The following is a 25,961-nucleotide window of genomic DNA, read 5'->3' as shown; positions in this document are numbered from 1 at the left end:
CCATTTGCTGGGAGAAACACCCAATTAGTGTGTGAAGGTAAATTAGTTGCACCTAAAGATTCGCAGTGTGTTTGAGAAGGACTTGGCACTAATTTTTTGGGAAAGTTCCATTTCTGCAGGCGCAGTACAGAAGCACATGCAAAAACTGATGAGCTGTGTCTCTCTCTATGTTCTTCTGCTTCTTGGGCAGCAGCTGCTGAGAGGGAGGTAGAAATGGATATGTTGCTGTCAGCAGCAATATTGGTCTAGCGTGCTACTTAATGATGTATTTGGTCATTAATCTTTAGTGCTCTTAATATTAGACCTGCTTTTTAGCAAGGTGGATGGAGTTCTCATACTGCAGATGAACGCTGATTTCCCTTGGCGGGATCTGTACATCTGGACATTGTCTCATGGCAGCCTGCTACCATCATGGCTCCAGTTAAGGAATGTGTATTGGTACAAACTTTTGAAAAATTACTTACTTATGCTGAAAGTCATATGGTAGAGCAGAAATTCCTCATGCCTTTAAGCTCACATCTGTCATTTGTTATTTCATTCGTAAAGCCGTTTGCTTTTCACCAGCTTCTGCTGTTTTTTTGGTTTCCCTGGTTGGTATTTGCTGAGAAGCTCTGCAGATCTGAACTCAAGCTGGAAAAAGATGGGGGAAATACTGAGGTCAATCTGATTTTTCAGACGCTCGTTAGGAAAGCGAAGCGAGCGATGTCTCTGGAAGGTGAAATGGCCTTCGCATGCCACTAGATGGTGGTTGTCCCATCCGAACACGCGTGATGCTGGAGAGGACAGGCTCTGCGCCCACGCCGACAGCCGGCCTTCTCAGCCTTGGCTGCTGAGGACCGGTGTGTTGTTAGCTCCGTCCCTGCAAAACTTCCATGTGCCAAAACAGTCATTGCAAAGAGAGCTGTGATGGAGCAGAGTCATTTATTTGGTTTGGTGCTCTGAAGTCTCTGAGCCATGCAGAACTGTAGCTCACGGGAGGCAGTCCAGCAGTGAGTGTTTATCCACAGGTAAACTTCTGCTGGTTTAATAGGAAGAATGGAAGAGCTGACTGAGGATGTTGCTGAAGTATTATCCAGATTGTCAGTATGGGGTGTTTGGCTGTTGGTGCAGCAAGGATCTCCCTGAGCAGCTGTAATGAGAATGGCTGTGCCACCGGAGAGTTCAAATTGGAGATACACCCCTATTAATTTGGTTAGCAGGGTGCTCTCTGTGTACTCTGGAAAGTCAAAAAGATGCTGAGAAATGTGATGTTATGATGTACAAAATGTGCTTAGCAGGACCGCCTTGCTGAGGCGTTTTTAAGTTTAGTGAAGTTCGTAGTTATTCGCTTTTATATAGGTTGGAGCATTCCTGTTTGCTTTTGGAAGGCTGGGCCAAGGTTAAGGGCTCATGGCTATTTGGGGTTGGCTTCTGCTTTGTGGTGGCGTGTAAGGTGTAACTTTCAACATAAGTGCGTGTGATTAGCTCTGGTTCACAAGGATGCAGTGTGAACTCTACTGCTACCAAAGTCGTCATGTTTTACCTCTGTTGGGTCAAGCAAAGCTGTCCTGATACGTACCCAAAGTGGAGGAGCTGTCTGGATCAATCAGTAAGGCCAAGGAAATCAATAAAAAAGTGCTGAGAAAGTTAATGATGTGGCTTCGAAAAGCAGAGTTGTCCCTGCAATAGATCGTTGTAGTAAACCCAGTCCTGCCTCTGGCACCTGGCTGTCCAGAGAGCTGCTGAGCTCAGAGCTGTGTGTTAGGAGCTAAGCCAGCGGTGGGCATATGGAGTCCTGAGCTGTTTCTGCAGAGGAAAATAAGGAAAAGATGCTCCTCCCTCTAGAGACAAGATGTGGGAAGAAGTCTGGTAGGAGCTGACCCACTGCTTGCCTGTTTTATTACAAACATGCTCCAGTAGCAGCCAGCTGAGTATCACTGATTTCACTTGGGCATAGAAACTTATTCAGGTGCCTGCACTGTTCACCTGAGGAGGGCTCCAGCTCTGGAAGAACTGCTATTCTGTACACAAAGAAGTTCCTTTTTCTCCCGGTTTGCAGATTCTCTCCGAGTGTTCCTCCTTGCTTTTGTGCTGGGAACAGTCCCTCGGCCATCGTGAGCTGTGGTGTGGGGGGACAGGTCCCTCCTGCACGGCAAAGCGTTTGCAGCCTCAGCGTGCTTGGTCCCCAGCTGAAGGCTGGATCCTGCTGCCCAAAGTCCTCCTGATGCATTTTCTGGACAGAATTTGGCCTTGCTTGTTGGACAGTGTACATTGCCCCCCACATAGGCAGATGTGTTGATGGGCCGTGTGGGAGTGCTTGCTCACCGCTGCCAAAGCCTCTACTTTGAGTGCTTCCAGTCTATTTCCTTTATTTTTCCATCTTTAATGTTTCCCTCAGATCGCCTTTACAGAATGGGGACTGGTGAGTTATTTCTCACCTGAAAAAATGTTGTGCTTTTGACAAGCATCATCTTGAGTTTTCACATCTGCTGTAAGCTGTGCCTTCTATAGAGAGACCCACAGGGAATGCAGACTTGTCTTTGGGGAAGGGCTCATACAATGCTGAGAGAGGAGGCGACCACTGGACAGTGACAGGAAAATGAAATATCAGGCAGTCCTTTGTTCAGAAACAGTGCCTGCTGCATGCACTGGGTGAGGCAGGGACATCACTGTGGGTTCGTATAAATAAAGGCTGCCAGACTGTGTGCATCGGAGGGCAGAAGTAAGGCATCTTCTTGAGTGTGCTCAACAGGCATGTGAAGAACAGCCAGGGGATCAGGCCCACCCAGCATGGCTTCATGGAAGGCAGGTCCTGCTTGACCAACCTGATCTCCTTCTATGACCAGGTGACCTGCCCAGTGGATGAGGGAAAGGCTGCTGATGTTGTCTACCTGGACTTTCGTAAGGACTTTGGCACTGTTCCCCACAGCATCCTCCTGCAGAAACTGGCTGCCCGTGGTTTGGATGGGTGCAGTCTTCAGTGGATGCAGAACTGGCTGGATGGCCGAGCGCAGAGAGTGGCGGTGAATGGAGTTAAACCCTGCTGGCGGCCGGTCACGAGCGGTGTCCCCCAGGGCTCAGTATTGGGTCCGGTCTTGTGTAACATCTTTATCAATGGTCTGGATGAGGGGATTGAGTGCTCCCTCAGTAAGTCTGCAGATGACACCAAGCTGGGTGGGAGTGTTCATCTGCTGGAGGGTAGGAAGGCTCTGCAGAGGGGTCTGGACAGGACCGAGGCAACGGTATGAGGTTCAACAACGGGGGCAAATGCTGGGTCCTGCCCTTGGGTCACAACAACCCCACGCAACTCTACAGGGTTGGGGATGAGTGGCTGGAGAGCTGCCCGGTGGAAAAGGACCTGGGGGTGTTGGTCGACAGCCGGCTGAACAGGAGCCAGCAGTGTGCCCAGATGGCCAAGAAGGCCAACGGCATCCTGGCTTGGATCAGCAATGGTGTGGCCAGCAGGAGCAGGGAGGGGATCGTGCCCCTGTACTCGGCACTGGTGAGGCCACACCTGGAGTGCTGTGTTCAGCTTTGGGCCCCTCACTCCAAGAAGGACACTGAGGGGCTGGAGCGTGTCCAGAGAAGGGCAGCGAGGCTGGGGAGGGGTCTGGAGAACAAGTCTGATGGGGAGCGGCTGAGGGAGCTGGGGCTGTTCAGTCTGGAGAAGAGGAGGCTGAGGGGAGACCTTCTCGCTGTCTATAGCTCCCTGACAGGAGGGTGTAGTGAGGTGGGTGTTGGTCTCTTCTCCCAAGTAACCAGCGACAGGACGAGAGGCAATGGCCTCAGGTTGTGTCAGGGGAGGTTCAGGTTGGATATTGGGAAAAATGTCTTTGGTGAAAGAGTGGTCAGGCGTTGGACCAGGCTGCCCAGGGCAGTGGGGGAGTCACCATTCCTGGAGGGGTTCAAAAACCGTGTGGATGTGGCACTTCAGGATGTGGTTTAGCAGGCACGGTGGTGTTGGTTTGACGGTTGGCCTTGATGGTGTTAGAGGTCTTTTCCAACCTTAATGATGATTCTGTGATTCCTGTTACTTGCCTCGTTGCCTGGTGGTACAGTTGTGCATACATGGGTGTGCGTTCTGCAGCAGGGTCATGGGATGCCTGCACGTGTAGAGCGTGAGAAACCTTCAGCAGCAGGTGAAGTCTGGCTGCTGGGAGCTGGGAAGCCTGAGGCTGAGGGTTGGCTGTGCAGAGTCGAGTCCTTTTGTGTCTGCAACTCACGGGAAATAACCCGGGCATAAAGTCAGCACCCCACAAGCATCGTGACCTGCCTCCCCCTGAGAATACCCTGCTATAAACATGAATTTATGTATAAAGTGGATGCCTGTCCCTCACGTTTGTGCCCTTTTGTGCTCATTTTTTGCAAACAGCCCGTGATCGATTTGCACTGGCCGCAAATGTTCTTGGGAAACTGATTTCACGTATTTCTGGCCAGGGATTTTGAGCTGCACGTGGCGGTCTTGGCAGCACCACCGCTGCGCTGCCGTTCTGCTCGCGGCTGCTGGCCGCCAGCACCGTGCGGCTCTTTCATCATCCGGGACAAAGCCCACGGCTTCACTGTCTTGAAATCCTGGGGTCTCGGAGAGGGAGAGCCTTCACAGCGCCTGTCTCCTGGCCCAGCAGCAGCTCCGGCTGTCCCCTCCGTGCCCCTGGGTGTGTGTGGGGACGGGCCCTGCTGCTCCCCGCTGCGTCAGCTCTGCCCGTGGGCGATGCTGTTTGTGTTGCTTGCACAGCCGACGTCCAGGCTTCTCTCGGAGCAAGGGGTGGCTTTTGCCTGCGTGCCCTGGCATTGTGCCACATCCGTGGCGGACCACCGTACCCCTGCCTGGCCCCTGCCGTGGGCAGAACCCCACCGGTGGTGGTTGCTTTATTGACAGTTCAGATTTTATCCAGAGCTGGTGGTCATCCCACGTCCTTCCTGCGCACAGAGATGCTCCATTAGCAGCACCCAGCTGGAGGAGCCGGAGGTGCTGGCTGTCCTCAGCAGACCCCTCTGCGTGGCCGTGGGGCCGATTGTCCTCCGGTGGCTTCGCGCGATTCCAGCCAGAAGGATGGATGAGCTCTGCTGAGCTGTGGCGTCGGTCGCCTGAGCCGTGGACTCCAGTGCATTCACCAGTTCAGGCACGGAGAGGAGATGTTCCTGCGTTTCAAGACCCGGGGAGCAGCCACAAGCCGAGGGGCGTCAGGCAGTGGGGGCTGGGTGGGCGCAGGGGGCAAGCCTGGGGCTCACAGACCCGCGTGCGTTTGGTGGCTGTGAGCATGGGATTAATGCCTGCACCGCGGAAAACTGGGATGAAGGGTGCGCAGCAGGATCGGCTCGAAGGGAAAGGCAGTGCGTTGATTTCCTCGGAAGAAAGAAGAGAATTATCTGCGCTGGATTTCTGTCCACGACAGAAATGGATTCTCTTGTATTCTCAGCTCCACACATGGGTCCAATCGAACACTCATTGAAGCCAAGAGGAATATTTCTATTGACTTCAATAGACTTTAGATCAGGGCCATAATGAGGCATAACACGATGTGACCAGATTCAACACTCTGTAGGTCACTGACGGAGAAGAGAACTGCTTGCCGCTAATAGCAGGTAATTCCCAGGCCCTTGCTGATGCTCTCCCATTGCTTTTAGCTAGAACTAAACCAAATATCGGTTCTCAGATTCGTTTCTGGATAAAATGTAAGTATTCTGGGCTTAGGTTGAAACCGGTAAACTGGTGAATGTATACTAATGTGTGTATTCATGATACGCAGTGCAGAGAAGTCTGGATCTGGAGGCAAGCATAGGCAGGTAAAGTCTGGATAACTAAAGAAGCCCCAGAAATTACTAATAATTTGAAAGATCGTGGAAAAGTTTCACAAAGTTACAAACCAATTTCCCTTTGTTTGAGAGAGAGCTGTGCTGAAAGGGAGTTCTCTGAACTGACCAAGAAAGGGGCAGAAGTCCTTTTGAGAACCTTCAAGCTTTACTTTCTGTCCAAGCATGCGCCAGCTTTGAAAGAGGAATCTCTTTTTTTCACTGCAAGGAGCTGTGTGGGGCGATGTGTTTGCAGGAATGCGGCTCCTGATAGATGCACAGTCCTCAAAATACTGGGGTTTGATCTTCAGGAATAGCAGGGAAAGTCTGAGACAAAGCCAGAAAGTGTGACCTGTCTGTGTGTTTTAAGGGTGACTCGCCTGCTCTCGAAGTGCACTTGTTGGAGGAGCAGAAGGAAGGAATGCACTGCCGGTCCGTGTGCTTGGTCCTGGTTCCCGGAGCGTGAGTGATGTGTGAGGGACACTGCCGTAAGGTGGGCAGGGGCTGCTGAGAATCTGCTTAAAATACCCTGAGACTTGCAATGAGAAGTGCAGAGCTACGATTTGCTTGTGTTTTCCCAAAACATTGTTGTCCAGTAGCAGTGAAAATTATGACACTAACTCTTGGCTATATTTGCCATGCCCCATGGGTCAGGGCAGTCCCAAGGACAAATAGAGGCTGGGTGGAGGATGGATGATGGATGGAGCAGCCCTGCCAAGAAGGGCTTGGGGGTAATGGTGGACGAAAAGCTGGATATGAGCGGTCAGCTTGCGTTGGAAGTCCAGGAGGCCAACTGTGCCCTGGGCTGCATCCCCAGCAGCGTGGGCATAGGGCGAGGGAGGGGATTCTGCCCCTCTGCCCCGCTCTGCTGAGACCCCCCGGGAGTCCTGCGTCCAGCTCTGGAGCCCTCAGCACAGGACAGAGCTGGAGCTGTGGGAGCGGGGCCGGAGGAGGCCCCAGCAATGATGCGAGGGCTGGAACCCCTCTGCTGGGAGGAAAGGCTGGGAGAGCTGGGGCTGCTCAGCCTGGGGAAGAGAAGGCTGCGGGGAGACCTCAGAGCAGCTGCCAGGGCCTGGAGGGGCTGCAAGAGAGCTGGAGAGGGGCTGTGACAAGGGCAGGGAGTGATGGGACAGGGGGTGATGGCTTCAAGCTGAAAGAGGGGAGATTTAGATCAGATATAAGGAAGAATTACTTCACTCTGAGGGTGGTGAGGCCCTGGCCCAGGTTGCCCAGAGAAGCTGTGGCTGCCCCCTCCCTGGCAGGGTTCAAGGCCAGGTTGGACGGGGCTGGGAGCACCCTGGGCTGGTGGAAGGGGTCCCTGCCCATGGTGGGGGGTTGGAACTGGGTGATCTATGAGGTCACTTCCAACCCAAACCATTTTGTGAATGTATAATATTTGAACATGCAGAGTCATTCTTTTCTTGATCTGCTGCTTGCAGAAATGATTTGAGCCTGTAAAAGGAAGCTCCTGTCCATGGCCTGTGTGATAGGGTGCGGCAAATGGAGAGCAAGTTAGGAAGGAAAACGAAACGAGATGCAGCTTGGCAGCTGCACACAAATGCTAAAATTGGAAAAAAAAGAAAAAGGAAGAAAAAAGACAAAGGAGAAGTGGAGCTCGGGGTGGATCTGCCCGCTCCGCAGCCAGGTCCCCGTGTGCCGGCCGGAGTCTGCTCTGCCGGCGTGGCGGGGGTGGACGTGGCGACCGGGGGTGGAAGGACACGGGTCAGGTTTGCGGGCGGCTGCGTTACTCCGTGCTGTCCTGCGTCCCCCCCCAGCCAGCAGCCGGCCCCTCATCCTGCGCCCGTGGGGTCGGCAGCCGGGTGGGCTGCCGTGGCTGCCGGTGCTGGTGCCGGTGCTGGTGCCGGGCGGGTGCTGCCTGCTCGCCCCTGCTCTGCCAGCGCTGAGCCCCTCTGCCCGCAGAAACGGGCAGGCGTGGGCAGCGCGGAGAGGAGCAGCCGTCGGCGCTGGTTCTGTGGGTCTCACGTCTGTGCTTCTCCCAGCTGGAACCTCCTTTGATCTGGGCTGTGCCTTTATTGGTGGGAGGGCAAAAAAAACAACTCCTAAAATCCAGCGTAAGAGAGCACATCAGGAGAGGAAAAACCATCCCATATTTACTCTCAGCAGACTATTAAACAACACCAGGCTATTAATTTGGCTTTTGAGTCTTCACTAAAGCCCATAAAAGCGCACAGTTGTCAAATGGAGTTCATTTTAATTTCCTTTCAATCACAGTAAATTATTCAGGTGATAAATCAGCTGGGGCAGCCTCCTGGCTGTAATAGAAACCCTAATTCCTGGCTAATTATCCAGCCCATTGCTGCCAGCAGATCAATACCCCAGCCGAATGGAAAGGGCGCGGGGTCTGGGTGGGCAGGGCGGCGAGGGACAGCAGCCGGGAGCTCGGGGGGTCAGGCTGTGCCGAGCTCCCCCTCCCCATGCCCGCAGGGGAACACGTGTGTCCCCTCCTGCACAGCGCGGCCAGGGCGGCTGCGGATCGGCCACCGGCATGGCCAGCATGGCCACCTTTGCCGCGCACGGGCGTGGGAGGCTCGGGGGACCTTGGTGCTGTCCCCCTCCGGGGTGACCTGGCTGTGCCGTTGCCACTTGGTGGGATGTGGCGCCGGCCCTTTGCCATCTGTGGATTCCCTGAGTTTTGGGCTGTGCTGCTGATCTGCAAGATGAGCTGTGACGGGGTGCTTGGGTGGTGTAGGAATGGGGCACCTGGGTGGTGTAGGAACAGGGTGCTTGGGTGGTGTAGGAGCAGAGTGCTCAAGTCTTGTAGGAACAGGATGCCTGGGTGGCGTAGGAACAGGGTGCTCGGGTGGTGTAGGAGCGGGGTGCTCGGGTGCTAGAGGAATAGGGTGCTTAGGTCTTGTAGGAACAGGATGCCTGGGTGGTGTAGGAGCAGGGTGCTCAGGTCTTGTAGGAATGGGGTGCTTAGGTGGTGTCGGAGTGAGGTGCTCAGGTCTTGTAGGAATGGGGTGCCTGGGTGGTGTAGGAGTGGGGTGCTCAGGTCTTGTAGGAGTGGGGTGCTTAGGTGGTGTCGGAGTGGGGTGCTCAGGTCTTGTAGGAATGGGGTGCATGGGTGGCATAGGAACAGGGTGCTCGGGTGGTGTTGGAGTGGGGTGCTCGGGTGCTGGAGGAGCAGGATGCTCAGGTCTTGTAGGAATGGGGTGCTCAGGTGGTGTAGGAGCAGGGTGCTCATGTCTTGTAGGAACAGGATGCCTGGGTGGTGTAGGAGTGGGGTGCTCAGGTCTTGTAGGAATGGGGTGCCTGGGTGGTGTAGGAGTGGGGTGCTCAGGTCTTGTAGGAATAGGGTGCTTGGGTGGTGTGGGAGCAGGGTGCTCCGGGGGTGTCAGAGTGGGGTGCTCAAGTGGTGTAGGAATGGGATGCTCACGTCCCAGGGACCACACGTGTGCTGCATAGGAGAGCTTGGTCGTGCTGCTGCCCGGTTGACGGTTGGACTTGACGATCTTAGAGGTCTTTTCCCACCTTAATGATTCTGTGATCTCTGCTGGTGGGTGGTTGGACTGGGCAGATGGAGAGAGTCTCCTCTGAGGGAGTCAGAGGATGTGCAGAAGGAGAACTCCAGCTGGCAATGTTTTTGCTTGCTGAGTAGTACGTTTCAATAACGGTAAAATCTAAAGAGGTGTAAAAAAGACTGGAGAGGACCAGTGCTCAGCCTCTGGTCCACAGGCAGCCGTCAGCTCCTGGTGAAACAACAGGTTGCTCTGCAGAAGTGTTGGGTAGAGCTCCTCCATTTGCCAGGATGCCCTGGGAAGCTGAGACCTCTGAACTGTCCTGGGCTTCTGGAGGCTGAGCCTTCCACACATGAGATTTTCTGTAGGGTCCTTGTTCACCATCGCCGTGTTGTTGCTTGTTCGCATTACGGTGGTACTGGAAGGACCCGACAGGCAGCACAGGGCTAACAGCTTCTGCACTGGCTGTCTAGGGAAGAGCTGCATCCCTGAAGGTCTTACTGTGTGGATGGAGAAGGCAGGTAACGGCTGGGGAGAGGACAGCAGTTTCACCTGCAGTGCAGGTCAAGATGGAGCAGCTGTAGGCTGTGTCTCGTCTGTGGTGCAGAGAGACTGAAGCCTCCTCAGGGCAGAGTCTCTTCTCCGAGCCCTGCGTCCTTTCGTTGTGCTGCTGGTGGAGGGGGTGCACCGCTTGCTCTTTTGGATCTGCTCTGGTTTAGGGTCAGGAAGAAGAGAAACCCACCATGGTGTTTCTTCCTGCGGAAAATCAACTTTTGTGAGTAGTTTTGTATCCTTTTCTTGTAGGATAGCAGCAGAAAGCATAGCTCCTTGGGCCAAAACCTCCCATTTGCATCCTTGCTTCTCCACCCTCCCTTACAAGTGATTCTTTGTGCGTGAGCTTCTGAAGACGGCACAGAATTCCCCGCACGTGCTGCCTGGTAGTGACGTGTCGTGTCGGGTGGTGGCAGTCACCGCTGGCTGTGTTGTGTGACACCTGGTATTCTGGTGACGGTGGGGCTGTGGCGGCGGGGAGTCTTCCAGGGAAGCAGGAGCCACATACCCTAACATCTCTCTGCGTTGGCATCATCGCTGCAGAGAGCAGCCTGCAGCTTGCATGGACCCCCGGAGGGGTCTGTGTGAGCGGGGACTGGAACTGAAACGTCCGGCCTTTGAGCAAGCAGCAGAGGTGGGAAGAAACCCGGGTGGGATAACCCAAGGGGCGCCCGCTCTCGCAGAGAGCCGGGGATACCCCGTGCCCCTTCCCGTGTGTCCCTCCCCACACGGGGAGCGGGTGGTGACCGGCTCTCCCGCTTCGTCGGGAAGCGGCGGGCAGCCCGGGGTTGGGATTTCTCCTGCAAACTGTTTGGGAAGGCGATGGAGAGCGTTTGCAGGGGTCTGCCGTGCCCTGCAGTGCTGCCCTGCCAAAGAGGAGCACTGGACCAGGCTGCCCAGGGCAGTGGTGGTCCCCATCCCTGGAGGGGTTCAAAAACCGTGTGGATGTGGCACCTGGGGACATGGTTTAGCAGGCGTGGTGGGGTTGGGGTGACGGCTGGACTTGATGATCTTAGAGATCTTCTCCAACCTTAGTGATCCTATGATTCTCCTCCCCTTTAACCCAGCAGGGATCCTGAAATAGCTAGGTGGACAACACCTTCAGGATCTGCAGCGCATTCCCAGTTCTTACCGCTCCTTTTTTCCTCCTGACAGCTCTCAGATATGACCATAAGGGAAAACACAAATTCCAAAGTTAAAGGAAAGTCCAACCTTGCTGTGTCTGGAGCTCCGACATCTCCTTTGTCCTTGTCTCTTCGCTCTGTACGGATGCAGCAGGGGATGTTTTTGACACCGGGCAGTGTCCCCGGATTGTGTGGAGGGGCTGTGAGTGACAGGCTGTCAGAGGGGCTGTTGGTGCCTGTGATGGCAGGCTGGCTCCCCGGTGTTCAGACACAGCGTGGGGCCCTCAGGGACTGAAATACCCTTGAGGAGAAGCATGGTCTGCTTTTTCCCAAGGGCCTGGGGAAACTGTGTGGAAATTGCAGCCTTGGCACCATTTGTGTTGGGTACTGCTGGCAGCAGGTGCTTTGCTGGTCACCAAGTTTCATCTCAGCACTTCACACCAGCTTTACACCCGGAGCTTAGTGGCGACAGTGGTACACAAGTGCTGCCAAGGCAGTGGGTGATCTCCTCCAGGAGACTTGCCACGGCTTCCATGGCTGTGGTGCAGAGGTGAGAAACTTAAGAAAAGCTTTCCCTTCTTGTTGTCTTGTTAGAAGTGTCCACATTTCCTTGCAGTATGGGATCTGGCTTTGAGTAATTGTATCTCTTTGTTTGTCACGTGTTTTGTGATAAAAAGCTATATTTTTTTTTCAGTGTAAAGACATAAGCCAGGTCTATCGCATCAGCAAGTTTTAAATAATACCCCACATCTTTGTCTTCAGTGGAGTCTTCCTTCCAAGGTTTTGTGTCACCAGCAGACAACTGATGGAGAGTCTGTCATTACAGAAGAAGTCACAGATGGTAGGCAGTCAAACAGTGGACTCTGACCGAGAGCTGAAGGAGAGCAGTGATTTACTGGCCACCCGTCAGATTTTCAATATCACATCAAAGCGTAATAGATGAGTAAGATCAGTAGAATTATAATTGCTCGTGTGGTCTTTGTCCCTTTGAAAAATAATAGGGGAGTCATCCATGCACTTTACAGTGTGTTTTTATGTGGTGCTCCGCTTGCATAGGAAAACAGTTCTGGAATTGTCCTGAAGCTGGTTTTCTCTCTGGAAAGAGACAATGTTGTGTAATGGCACTAGTTGGCCAAGATTATGTCATAGCAAAATTGACCGACCTCCTTATGTCTGTGTTAGAGAGGGAGAGATGGATCTGTGAGTAAACACATTTGCCCATTGATTTATTTAATGCCTGGGCTGCTCCATTTTATTTGAGGGGAAGGGCTCGCACTGGCGTTTGTAGAATGGAACAAGAGTTCTCTTCTCAGTCCCCAGTAAGTGTCTGGATCCTGCAGGCTTTGAATAGTTTCAAATACAATTTCCACCCTTCGGTTTGGAAATCATTGCTGTTTTACACTCATTCCATAGGCTTTCTCCAAATCTGTCCATCACTTTAATCTACAAGGATGGGTTTCTCGAGGTGTGCTCCCTACACAGCAGGTGAACACCTGGAGATCTGCATGTGCTGAAGCAACTTAGAAGGAGCCAAACTGCTTGTGTCAGTGCACGGTGGGAGTACGAGAATCAGGGGCAAGAGCTGGGGCAGGAGAGGCTCTGCAGGGCATAGGGTTCCACAGCTTCTCTCCAAGGACCCTCCAGCAGGGCAGAGGTGGCCCTCAGAAGTTGTGCCATCTCCATTGGTGGTGGCTTTCAAGGTCCAGCTGGATAAAGTGTGAGCAACCTAGCCTGGCCCCGTAGCTGGCCCTGCTTTGAGGTACCTCTGGGACTTCCTTCCAACCCGCATGATCCTGCGACGCTGATGTGTGGCTGCCTGCCCTGCATTCCAACAGTCGTGATGTGACTTAGGCAAGTTTTGGGTGGCTGCAACGGAAAACGTGAAGAGCGTGGCTGGGGTGGGAGAGCAGCACCCGGTGCACACGGGGTGCAGGGTGGGATGGAGAGCCGCCTGGGATGAAGCACCCAGCAGCCTAAGCAGCTTGCTCGGTGCAGGTGCTGGATTTTCAGTAGAATGCTGTAATTTGGGGTTGCTGTTTGTTTAGGAAGGGATTGAACAAAACGGCCTGCAGAAGTGGACAACAGTGCTGGTGGACAACAGGTTGACCATGAGCCAGCAGTGTGCCCTGGCTGCCAAGAAAGCTAATGGGATTCTGGGGTGCCTTAAGAGGAGTGTGGCCAGCAGGTCGAGGGAGGTTGTCCTCCCCGTCTACTCTGCCCTGGTGAGCCCCCATCTGCAGTGCTGTGTCCAGTGCTGGGCTCCCCAGTTCAAGAAAGATGAGGAGCTGCTGGAGAGAGTCCAGCGGAGGGCTACAAGGATGGTGAGGGGACTGGAGCATCTCCCCTACGAGGAGAGGCTGAGGGAACTGGGCTTGTTCAGCCTGAAGAAGAGAAGGCTGCGAGGGGACCTTAGAAATGCCTACAAATATCTGCAGGGTGGGTGTCAGGAGGATGGGGCCAAGCTCTTTTCAGTGGTGCCCAGTGACAGGACAAGGGGCAATGGGCACAAACTGAAGCAGAGGAAGTTCCGTCTGAACATGAGGAAGAACTTCTTCCCTCTGAGGGTGACGGAGCACTGGAACAGGCTGCCCAGGGAGGCTGTGGAGTCTCCTTCTCTGAAGATATTCAAACCCCGCCTGGACGCGGTGCTGTGCAGCCTGCTGTGGGTGACCCTGCTTTGGCAGGGGGTTGGACTGGGTGACCCACAGAGGGCCCTGCCAACCCCTGCCATGCTGGGATTCTGTGATTCTGTGATTCTGTGGCAGTGTGATGACAGAAAAGCAGTTGTGGAGCTAAGCCACTTCCAGAAAAAAGCGCTGGTTTCAAAATTCGTCTCTGATCATGTGAGTAACAGCTGCTTACAAATCTGGTGGCAGCAGAATTTGCTGAAGTGAAAAAAACAATTAAATCTGAAAGGAAGGAAACTCTTACGCGAAGAGAGCAGCTTAACTTGTAGGGGGGTGGTTTCAGCCCCGCTCCTCTCACCTTGAAATTACAATTGAATAAGGGCGGCCTCAGAGAGGCAGGGGCTTCCTCTGCTGACGCTCCGTGCTCCGGGGTCCCCTCCGGGCTCGGCACTGACCTGAGGTTGAGCGGGTCCAGACGAGTCACGTTCGGGCACGAATGAGGTGCTGGCGGCAGCGGTGCCTCTCTGAAATGGGAGCTGCGGCACGGAGCCAGGCGGAGAAACCGCGCTCGTCAGATGCTGTGTTTGGCTAAGCGTGGTGGGCCAGCTATTGGGACCTCTCTAAGAAATTAAAACACGCGTTTAGGTAACAGATAAAATTAAGGTACACAAGAAATTGTCATCAGATGAAGTGCTCGAGGAGTGTCTTTCAAGCGTTGCCCAGCTGTGAGGCTTGGCACCGGTGGGAGTTCTTGTTGAAGGCAGAGACCCCGCATCCCTGCTTTCGTTCGGGCAGGTGGTTGCGCTCTGCTTCTTGTGACTGCAGAGAGAAGTGTGAAAACGTGACCCCAGATACACTTCTGGCGTGAGAACTGGGGCAGCTGCCAGGCTGGGGGAGATGCTGGGGCCGTACCGGCGGTGGGTTCCTTCTGGCTGGCTGACGCTGTTTGCTTGTTGTGATGCTTCACGGCGTGCGCAGTGCCCGGCCGTCTCCATCACCCTCCAAAGTGATGATGATTGCAACAGCAGCGAGTCTGGCTGAACCTGTCTTTCCAACAGAGGATGTTTTGATAAAAACTGAAATGTTTCACCGAAACCTGTCATCTTTGATGACTCTTCCGTGTCGCAGTCGCTCGCCGAGCCTTTCCCGGCAGTGGGGAGCTGCGGAGCCTCCGGCAGCGGCACGCGGTGGGCGTCCGCGGGCAGAGTCCCCGTACCTGGAACCGGCACCCTGTGGGTACCCTGTAGGCGCCATGCTCCTCGGTCAGCCTGCCTCTGTTTTCTTCGTTTTCTCTGCCCAGGTGCAGACGATTTCTGATGTTTCCAGCTGGTTTTTCAGAAGCTGAGGAGCTCGTCCCGTGGACAGGGTGTTCCCGTGCAGGAGCGGGTGTCTCCAGGGTGGGAGATGCCGTTCAGCCCCGGTCTCCAGCACCTTGTCCCGAAGCCTCCGCGCTCCGGACCTGCGGCTGGTCGGGTTTGGTTGCCAGCGGGTCTCAGCTAATTCACAAAGGGGAAAACCAGTTTGAGATTCACCACAGGAGGTTAGCGGTGTTCGGTGCCCGTTAATCCTTACTGAATGTTAGGGCAGAGAAGGCTCCGCATCGTCCCCCGATTTCCCCCTGCCCAGGGTTTGCCCTCGCACAAAGCACTCCTGCAGCACGTGCGAAGGGGACGGAGGGTCTCCACAGCTCTGCTTCCCCCAAAGCTCACCTTGTTTGCTGCACAGAACGCTCTGGTCGAGGGGTTCAGGGCCGCGGGAGTCGCGTTGCGCTCTTTCATGACAGGCATTGCTCCCCGTGAGATTTGGTGCCTCCTGCCTCCCTGACCTCATCCCTGCAAGCGCTGGTAAATCTTCTGAGAACAGGGTTTGTCTTTGTGATTCTGGCCTTTCCGGACACACAGGCAAGATGTCTCGCCATATCGTGGCCCTTCCCATTCCTGCCTTGGGTACAGGTGAAGATATGAAAGAAAAGCTGTGGAAAATTGTTTGTTTGTTTGTTTTGAGTTTTGTTTTTATTAATGAGGTCGGTTCCGTGTTGGCGGTTTGATGGGGAATTCGGCGTTGTGGGGAAAGTTGCCACCCCTAAAACGGAAAACAGGAGACCCCTGATCCCCACAGGGTCACCAGGCTCCCAAGGGGCCCCGACAGCAAAAGTGAAAGTCTTGTGGAAAACGGAAGAACACATGTTTGTGCCCAGCTTTTGAAGCGGCCCAAGATCCAGGAGTGTTTGGGTTGACAGGGGTTTGTCCAGCTTGGGCTCTGCGACGCGCCACAAAGCGCAGCAGACTCGGCCGGCGTCTGGGTCGAGGTGCGGTGCAGCCGGAGCCGCAGCGGCTGCCCGGGCTGCGGCTGCCCGGGAGGCTCGGGCTGTGGTGAGCGCTGCCTGGGGTGCCTTGCCATGGCGTGCTGCTTTGAGACCAGTTTGTGGTGCTCAATGCGTAGTGTGATGTAGAGAGTGTGAGGAAAGGGTTCTGAGACGGCGTATTCCCATGACATCCTCCTAGGGAAGCTCAGGAAGTGTGGGCTGGAGGAGTGGTTGGTGGGGTGGATTGAGAACTGGCTGAATGGCAGAACTCAGAGGGTTGTCATCAGCGGCGCTGAGTCTAGTTGAAGGCTGGTAACTAGTGGTGTCCCTCAGGGGTCAGTACTGGGCCCAGTCTTGTTTAACTTCTTCATCAACGACCTGGATGAAGAGTTAGAGTGTACCCTCAGCAAGTTTGCTGATGACACCAAACTGGGAGGTGTGGTAGACACGCTGGAAGGCTGTGCTGCCATTCAGCGTGACCTGGATAGGCTGGAAAGCTGGGCAGAGAGGAACCTGATGAGGTTCAACAAAGGCAAATGCAGGGTCCTGCACCTGGGGAGGAACAACCCCATGCACCAGTACAGGCTTGGGGTGGACCTGCTGGAGAGCAGCTCTGCGTAGAGGGACCTGGGAGTGCTGGGGGACGACAGGTTGACCATGAGCCAGCAGTGTGCCCTGGCTGCCAAGAAAGCCAATGGGATCCTGGGGTGCATTAGGAGCAGTGTGGCCAGCAGGTCGAGGGAGGTTCTCCTTCCCCTCTACACTGCCCTGGTGAGGCCCCATCTGCAGTGCTGTGTCCAGTGCTGGGCTCCCCAGTTCAAGAAAGACGAGGAGCTACTGGAGAGAGTCCAGCGGAGGGCTACAAAGAAGATGAGGTTCCTGGAGCATCTCTCCTACAAGGAAAGGCTGAGGGAGCTGGGCTTGTTCAGCCTGAAGAAGAGAAGGCTGAGAGGGGACCTTAGAAATGTTTATAAATATCTGCAGGGTGTGTGTCAGGAGGACGGGGCCAGACTCTTTCCAGTGGTGCCCAGCGACAGGACAAGGGGCAATGGGCACAAACTGAAGCAGAGGAAGCTCCAGCTGAAGATGAGGAAGAACTTCTTCCCTCTGAGGGTGATGGAGCCCTGGCCCAGGCTGCCCAGGGAGGTTGTGGAGTCTCCTTCTCTGGAGATATTCCAGACCCGCCTGGATGCGGTGCTGTGCAGCCTGCTCTGGGTGACCCTGCTTGGGCAGGGGGTTGGGCTGGGTGACCCACAGCCCTGCCATGCTGGAATTCGTTGATTCTGTGATTCTGTATGTGAAATGCCTGCAGATAGCCCATCTGCAAGTGCTGCAGAAATACAAACATCGTTCATGCAGAGCTGCTCAAGACTTCTCAAGTGTCAGTAGGATGGATTAAAAAGATATGGCAATACTGATGTGAAGTTCACACACGTTCCCAGTGTGCCTTCGTACTTCTGCTTGGTATTCCTCCTTAGGGAAATACTTGGCCACGCTGCTGGTTGTGTTTTATTCCCTGCCCACCAACGCCCGGTGCTTCAGTGGAAGCAGTGGAGCCACCGTGATGGAGGATCGTCCATTTCCCCTCCTGTGATGGCTGAAATTGTGGTTGTTGGGGGTGAAACTGCCTGGTTCCTGTCCTGAGAAACAGCGTGTGTTAGCAATATCCTGTGGCAAGAAGTGGCATAAACTGGTTATGTGCTGGGTTTACAAAAAGCAAATTTATTTTTCCACCAGGGTCGGATGCGTTATGCTTTATTTTGGTTGGGTGCCTTATGATTTGTTTTAATTCCGTGGCTATTTCTCTAACGTTGCACGTAGGGCGGTGGAGGCTCCTGACAGCGCAGCGAGGCGACCGGTCCCTTCGTGGTGGGGTGAGGGCGGGAAGGAGGGCAAGAGGAGCTGGAACCCATGTGAATCCATGGGAGAAGCCGGATGGGAGCAAGCGGGGGGCTGCCCTGGGAGGAGCAGGAGGAGCGGGGCTGGGAGAGGAGAGGTTGGAGGGCGCAGGGAGATGCTGTTCTGGGGAGGAGATGCCTGCGTGGCTGGCTGTGGTGCAGCGGTCAGGACGGGCATGCAGCACCGGCGCTGGGAGGAGGCATCTGCAAAATTTGTTGTGCAGTTTCTGTATTCCTCTGTAAACTGAACTGGGAAGTTTTGGCGTGGAAATGGCGGGGAGGAGCCCATGCAGGGGTGGGCAGTGCTGGCGAGGACGGGTGGGAGCTGCGGTGGGTTGTTGTTTCATTCCGTGTGCTGGAGGAAACTGGGGAGTATTTATGCTGAGAGGAAGGAGCCTTTGGGAATAAATGTATGAAAATTGCTGATCTTGGCAAGAGCAGAGGTCAGCTCTCACCACTGTTGTGCTGCCGCTGTTCATCCAGGCACTTGATATTGGCCTAATGAGGCTGAAAAGTGGAAAGCCACCTTATCTCACTGGGACACATGTGTCCGTTCACTTCTGGGCTGGCCTTACCATGATTTTCTATGGAGGCTTCTGCTTGCAAACTGGTAGGATGAGAGTCTGCTGGCCTCCTCTGCTCCAGCTGGGTGACTGAGGCTGCCATGATGGAGAAGGGCTTGGTTGGAGAACATCAGCAAGTGTTGGCAGGTCTTTGGAGAAGGGCTTGGTTGGAGAACGTCTGTAACGGTCTGCAGGTCTTTGGAGAAGGGCTTGGTTGGAGAACGTCTGTAACGGTCTGCAGGTCTTCAGAGAAGGGCTTGGTTGGAGAACATCTGCAAGTGTCTGCAGGTCTTTGGAGAAGGGCTTGGTTGGAGAACGTCTGTAACGGTCTGCAGGTCTTCGGAGAAGGGCTTGGTTGGAGAACGTCTGCAACTATCGGCAGGTCTTTGGAGAAGGCCTTGGTTGGAGAACATCTGCAACTGTGTTCAGGTCTTTGCTTTCTTCTCACCAGACCTTTCAGCAAAGGTTCAAGGACAGCGGGTGTGAGGGATGGCTAGGATGGGGTTTGGCAGGCTTACGGGTCCATCGTCCCCCCGTGCACGTGCCCAGACCCCACGCACACTGTTCAGACCTTGCTTTTATTTAGTCTGCTATCTCTGCCTGGGATATAATAATAATGACAAAAAAAGGGAACAATTCCAGCAGCAAGCGTGGGCCGTTTTCTGCGCTGCTGTGCTGTGGGGTTTTGTTGCTCGCCGCGGGCAGCCTCGCTGGGTCTCGCGTGTGCGTGTGTGCGCGCACGAGTGTGATTTACTGGCCTGTGCAATGCCACATGTCTTTAAAATTACAGTGCCCATTTCCTGCTGAAATAATTTCTGCAAAGAGAGGCTCCTATTACAGCAAGAGGAGCGTGGACGTCATGATTTATTATTATTTATGGTCCCAGGGCCTTGTTTATGCACGATGGGTTAGGTGCTCAGGATAGAAATGCCATTATGCAAATGACATTGAATGTCCTTACTGAGCCTAAATAATTTTTGTGTTGGACGATTAAACCTCATCTGTTATTGATATGGGCTGCAGTCGGGCTATTAAAGAGTCCCAACAGTACTTACTCCCAGTAATGGGAAAATTGAGAGGAAGAGGCTAAACAATTGCCTCAAGTGTGCGGTGATTGTCTGGTAGGAGTGGAACATAACGAACACCCTGAATGGAAATCGTGTTTACTACTTAGGGATAAATAAAAAGGGAGAACGCGCAATAAATTACGCTTTGCGGTGCGAGTCGGCGCACCAGAGAATTTGCGTACTTTCAATTTATTTATTTGAATATTCTATTTTTCGTGTGTGTGTGCGTAGGCGGGGGGGCTGGGATGTAGGTGCCGGGAGCAGGCAGGACGGGTTCCCACAGCACGTGCCCCCGGCCGGGCGGCTGGGGAGAGCCGTCCTCCTCGTCAGCCGCGCCGCGGCCGCGCCGCCCGCTTTGACACAGCTGCGCGGTCACATTTTGATCAGTGTTGATAGCTTATGAATTCCAAAATTGACAAAATTTACAGAAAAATGAGGATAATCCATCTTCCTTAGCAGCCTGTCAGGAGCTGGCTATACTTCATAATCTTCAATTACAGATGCTATTTTCAGACATTTACATGCAGATATTAGAACAAAATGAAAATGAGAAACAAAGAGCGAATGGAAATGCACCTATTTATATGTATAAAAGAAAAACAACAGGTAAATTCTAGGCATTTAGATTGGATTTGGAGGTCCCTTTGGAAAATCGGAGAACGGCTGCATCCACTTACGGGTCGCACCTTGGAAATGTAAAAAGTAGCGTGTCGTTTCCCACATGCAGATAATCTGAAGACTGGGTCAAAACCAGGTCAGTTGTTCTGAAGTATGAGGGTAAATACGTTCATGGCAGGGTGCACCATCTAATTCCCACTGTCTTCAGAGGAGTCTCTGGGGATGTGCACAATCCTAATTGGATTTGGGCTGAAACGAAGCACAGCTGCTAATTTTTTAAAAACATACATGTTTTCTGAAAGGGGGATTCAGAACTATTCCGTTTAAACCGAGGGAAAAAGGTTGTGCCACTGAAATCAAACTTCCGTGCCCTGCGAGACGGCGCAGAGCCGAGCGTTGCGGACAACAAAGAGGCGCTGGGGTTCGGCCCCAATTAACTGTGGCAATCGCTTTTGCTCCCGAGCAGAATTGGTTTCGGTGGCCGCGCTGGGTAGCGCGGGGAATGTGATGTAAATTATGAAACGGAGGGGTGGCTGGCGGGCAGCAGCGGCGAGGCTGTGATATATGGGTTTTCAGATGCCTTCCTCGTCCGGGTCCAAGGCAGCTGAGGAGGAGGGCGCTGGGATGGATTTTCCATTCCCATAAAATTTCAGGCAGAGCAGCACCGGTGCCCGTGCAGCTGCGAGTGGCGCTGGGTTTCTGAAAGCCTGGGGAGATTAATTAGAGCTGCTTTGGATTCAGCTCTCCGAACCATATCTAATGTTACAAATTTCTTCCCTTTGTCAGGCTGGGGTGCGGGCTTCTGTGGGCAGCCTGCCTGGTGTGCGCCACTTCTGACTTTATTTATTGATTTTGAAGTATTACGACGCGATGAGTTGGAGATGCTAGGTGTGAGGTCTGGCTGGCTGCAGCTGCGAGGGGCGAGCGGGGGCTCGGTGGTCGCGACCTGGGGGACAGCGCTGCGCCTTCAGACCTCAGATTAACGGCTGCCTTAAGCGGGGAGAAGCGTTGTTTTCAGCAGCGAAGGCGCGCTGTGCGCGTGTCTGTCGGAAGGGAAGGCAGCGCACGCGGTCGGCGCGGTCGACAGCGGGCAGTCTGAGCCCCGTCGTGCTGGTGCTGCTGGTGGTGCTGCTGGTGGTGCTGGTGCTGCTGGTGCTGCTGGTGGTGCTGGTGCTGCTGGTGGTGCTGGTGCTGTTGGTGGTGCTGCTGGTGGTGCTGGTGCTGCTGGTGCTGCTGGTGGTGCTGGTGCTGCTGGTGCTGCTGGTGGTGCTGGTGCTGCTGGTGGTGTTGCTGGTGCTGGTGGTGCTGCTGGTGGTGCTGCTGGTGGTGCTGGTGGTGCTGGTGGTGCTGGTGGTGGTGGTGGTGGTGCCGGTGCTGCTGCTGGTGGTGGTGCTGGTGGTGCTGGTGGTGGTGCTGGTGCTGCTGCTGGTGGTGCTGCTGGTGCTGCTGGTGCTGCTGCTGGTGCTGGTGGTGCTGGTGGTGCTGGTGCTGGTGGTGGTGCTGGTGCTGCTGCTGGTGCTGGTGGTGCTGCTGCTGGTGCTGGTGGTGCTGCTGCTGGTGCTGGTGCTGCTGGTGGTGCTGGTGGTGGTGCTGGTGGTGCAGCTGCTGGTGCTGGTGCTGCTGGTGGTGCTGGTGGTGGTGGTGCTGATGCTGCTGCTGGTGCTGGTGGTGCTGCTGCTGGTGCTGGTGGTGCTGGTGCTGCTGGTGGTGCTGGTGGTGCTGGTGCTGCTGGTGCTGCTGCTGGTGCTGGTGGTGCTGGTGGTGCTGGTGCTGTTGGTGGTGGTGGTGGTGGTGCCGGTGCTGCTGCTGGTGGTGGTGCTGGTGGTGCTGGTGGTGGTGCTGGTGCTGCTGCTGGTGGTGCTGCTGGTGCTGCTGGTGCTGCTGCTGGTGCTGGTGCTGCTGCTGGTGCTGGTGGTGCTGGTGGTGCTGGTGGTGGTGCTGGTGCTGCTGCTGGTGCTGGTGGTGCTGCTGCTGGTGCTGGTGCTGCTGGTGGTGCTGGTGGTGGTGCTGGTGGTGCAGCTGCTGGTGCTGGTGCTGCTGGTGGTGCTGGTGGTGGTGGTGCTGGTGCTGCTGCTGGTGCTGGTGGTGCTGCTGCTGGTGCTGGTGGTGCTGGTGGTGCTGGTGCTGCTGCTGGTGCTGGTGGTGCTGGTGGTGCTGGTGCTGCTGCTGGTGCTGGTGGTGCTGCTGCTGGTGCTGGTGCTGCTGGTGGTGATGGTGGTGGTGGTGCTGATGCTGCTGCTGGTGCTGGTGGTGCTGCTGCTGGTGCTGGTGCTGTTGGTGGTGCTGCTGGTGCTGCTGGTGGTGCTGGTGGTGCTGGTGGTGGTGGTGCTGCTGCTGCTGCTGGTGCTACTGCTGATGCTGTTGGTGGTGGTGGTGCTGTTGATGGTTCTGGTGCTGCTGCTGCATCCTGAGCAGCACCGCGGGACCGGGGCAGCCATGCCAGCTGCAGCAGGGCACGAGCGGCCTCACTTCACGCCTGCTGGGCGTTTCGCAGGTGTGATCTGGAAAACGGAGCAGATGCAAATAGCAACACGTGCGAGTCCCAGCGGGCGCCAGCTGGCTCCTTCTGACGGCCGCTTGTCCGGTGCAGCAGACACCTCTTTTCTGTCACTGCTTGGTGCAGTGTCTCTCCAGGGGTGTGGGGTCTGCGCCCCGAAAGAGGGACGGGGCGGGAGGGGGATGCGCTTGTCTCACGCCGCCCAGGTCGCAGCGCTGCCGCAGGGCTCATCCCGGCCCATGGGACCTCTCTGAGTTTCCCATACCAGGATGTTTTAGGGAGTGGTCCTGTTCCCCGCTGTGCATCCATCTTTGCCTGCTGCTTTGGGATAAAATTCCAGGTAAATCTCAAACAGAAAGCTGCTGTACGTGTCGCGTGGGTTGGCCTCTCAGCTGTCTTCGCCTGTGGAAGTGCAGGGTGAAGCTGGTGGTGGGCTGTCTCGCCACTTCACCTCTGGCCAGACTGTGTAAATTGTTTGAAAATGGTACCGAAACACTCCTGCACCCCTTTTCCCTCCGTCCGCCCACCACCTCCCCTGCCCTGGGGGACAGCATTTAGAAATAAAGCTTTTTCAGTGAAGGCCGGTGCCAAACTTCTCCCAGCGCAGACACCTTCCCATTTTCACTCTGCAGGGAAGGCTGGTGGGGAAGGACCGTGCAGTCTCCACTGCCCGTCTCAGGGGGTGCCCGTGGTCACCCAGAGACCACCCCTCTCCTGCCCCCTCCTCTGCTCCCTGGGAGCCATCCCTGCGGGGGTCCCAGCCCCAGCCAGGTGCCCAGGTCCGGTCCACCCGAGCCCAGCGGGATGGGGCAGGGGGAGCACACGAGACCCCTGTGTTGCCCCCTCCTTTCGGTTTGTCCTTCTCGGTCTCTCCTTTTATATATTCCTCGTTTCACGTGTCTGTGTTTTCTCTCCTCCATGCTATGGCAGTGGTGCTCCATGCTGATGAGACAGTGCGTGGTACAACCGCAGGCAGTCATTTTTCAGGTAATTTCTAGGGTACTGAACACCCGACTCTTGCTTTTTCACCTACCGAGCAGCAGGTTGGGCTTCCCGCTGCACGTGCCTAGGCTGCTGCTCGCCGGCAGCCATGCCGGCTCGCTGGTGGAGGAGCCAGATCTGAGACCCCTTCTGCTGCCCTCCCGAGCAGCTGGAGGGGCTCCGGGGAGGGTTGGCAGGAGGGCATCGGTGGGGCCACGAGGTGAGGGGCTGCTCCACGAGCGCTGCCTCCCCCCAGTGCCCTCTCCTCTCCAGACCGGGAGCCTGGGAGGACGGGCTCTTCTCGGGGGGGACCCGGAGGAGGGGACGCCGCTGTGCCCCTTGTGGGTGCCTGGACCCCAGTGCTCTGAACCCGCAGCACCAGTGAGGCTTGGTGCTTCTCCAGGGGTGCTGTGGTCCCCCGGCCCCTACGCGAGGGTGAGGAGGGATGCAGGCAGTACCCACTGGTTGGTTTGGAGGTCTCCTGCTCTCCACACCCGGCTCCCCGCTAGCTGGGGGCCAGAAGACGCCTTCTGCTAACCCTCACCTCGCTGCAGACTCTGCGGTGGGAGCTGCGACCGCAGCGGCGGTGCGACACAGGACCCGCTCCCCCGCCAGGACCGTGCGAGGGGATGGGTGGTCCGCAGCCACCGGCGCTGCCACGCGGCATGGGCTCGCTCTGCCCAGGGCTGGGAGCAGCAACAGTGCCTGGCTGGCATGGCTGCTGGTGGCCCGTTGCTGGTGGGTCCAGGAAGGGACACGGGCACTGTTTTATGATGGGAACAGGGAAGCAGATGGAAAATCCCTGAAAATCCCACTATTCTTACCTCTGGGAGAAGTTTCTGGGCCATCACAAATGAGGTGCAGCTCCTGTCTGCAGCAAGCTACTGGGACCAGAAGCGGGGAGGGACCCCAGATCTCCGTTCCTCACGCCTCTGTCTTCTGGAGCCCTGCAGCAGTGCCAGCTGGCTGTGGACCCTGCCTCCGCGCCGTGCTGGGCAGCCGCAACGCCTCCAGTCCCTCCGGCCACGGTTCGGGGCCGTGCCGCTGCACGTCGCTCCATCTCCCCGTGGCAGGGTGACACGGATGAGCGCGGGGTACCACTGCCCTGCACCCCGGCGGGGGGTGCTGCCCCCGGACAGCGGCTTGATTCTGGCACCAGAACTGCTCAATCGCTCTGAGCTGGAAGAGCCAAGCTCGCTGCTCGTTGGCGTGGTGCTTCCAGACGGTCACAGTTAGGAGGTGAGACCTGTTCCGAGGTTGGGTTCATGCAGGGAGCAGCAGCCCCAGAAGCCACTTCTGGCTGTGGATTTGGGCACACACCCCAGCTGGATCCTTCCTCCCGAATGGCCAGCTCCCCGTGCGTAAGCTGGAAGCCACATTCACACCCTGCCCATGGGGAACCATGGATCGGCGTGCCATGGGAAGATGCAAAGAGATTTTCTAGTCTGGATAATGTGCATTTACAGCTTTCTTCGAGCAGCAAGGGTGCAATAAGGCGTGCTTCCCCAGGCAGCGATGTGTGCTCTTCTCCAGGCATCAGAAACACCAAACACGCCACATCACCAGCTGCCCGGGATGTCTCTGCAGGGCTGCAGCCATGCCGTTGCTCCTCCAGTGTCTTGTCAGATGAGGGCTTTGGGGAGGGTAAGGGCTTTGATGAGGGCTTTGAGTCCTGAGTAACCACCGACAAGACGAGAGGAGATGGCCTCAAGTTGGACGTTTAGGTTGGATATTGGGAAAAATTTATTCACTGAAAGAGTGGTCAGGCGTTGGACCAGGCTGCCCAGGGCAGTGGGGGAGTCCCCACCCCTGGAGGGGTTCAAACACCGTGTGGATGTGGCACTGCAGGACATGGTTTAGCAGGCATGGGGGTGTTGGGTGGATGGTTGGCCTTGATGGTGTCAGAGGTCTTTTCCAACCTATGATTCCATGGTCTGTGATTCTGTATACAGTGCCATCGCACGTGCATGTACCCAGCACAGGGGAGAGATGGGGCTGCAGACATAGGGTGGCGTGGAGTGGTGGGGGAAGGCTGAAAAACACACCTTGGTAGGATGTGGCATGAGAAGAAGAAGCTTTGGCTGCACTTGCAGGAGGGAGGGAGGCTGGCACCGTCGCTGGGATCCTGGCAGAGGAGGGGTGCTCCAGGGGCTGTCCTCCCCAAGGAGGAGGAGCGGCGCTGGAGCGAGGTGTGGGCGTCTGCGTCTTTGAGGCAGTGGTGGTGGAAGGAGGGGACTGGGGGCAAGGGAAAGGTGAGGGTGTTGGATGGGAAATAAGCTGGAAGGGCCGAGGAACAGGAGAAGTTTAATGCAAAGCTTAGGGGGGAGCACAGGAGATGGGTCACTGCGGAGAAGCCTTGGGTCCAGAGGACCCTGTGGTGCTGATCGGTGGGCCGGGTGAAGGGACAGGGTGGCCAGCAGCTGGTCAAAGGAAAAATGTATTTGACATGCTCCTCTGCAAGAGGTTTGAGTGGGGGAT

The 25,961-nt window shown here is 55.6% G+C and overlaps 1 protein-coding gene across 2 annotated transcripts in view; it reads left to right on the top strand.

Annotated features, from left to right (window-relative positions):
- PAX5 (paired box 5) overlaps positions 1-25,961 on the top strand; it is a 142,630-nt gene that overhangs the window by 46,668 nt on the left and 70,001 nt on the right. The window contains exon 7 of one of the 2 annotated variants that reach the window (XM_075410740.1): positions 23,433-23,489. The exons of the other annotated variant lie outside the window; for it this stretch is intronic. Within the exon in view, the coding sequence (XP_075266855.1) occupies positions 23,433-23,489 (57 nt within the window). The remainder of the gene's footprint in view (positions 1-23,432; positions 23,490-25,961) is intronic. 2 annotated transcript variants of the gene reach the window in all.

The sequence above is a fragment of the Opisthocomus hoazin genome, chromosome Z (assembly GCF_030867145.1).
Source record: "Opisthocomus hoazin isolate bOpiHoa1 chromosome Z, bOpiHoa1.hap1, whole genome shotgun sequence".
NCBI lineage: Eukaryota > Metazoa > Chordata > Aves > Opisthocomiformes > Opisthocomidae > Opisthocomus > Opisthocomus hoazin.
The sequence above is the reverse complement of the archived record's forward strand: the minus strand, read 5'-3'. Positions and strand labels throughout refer to the sequence as shown.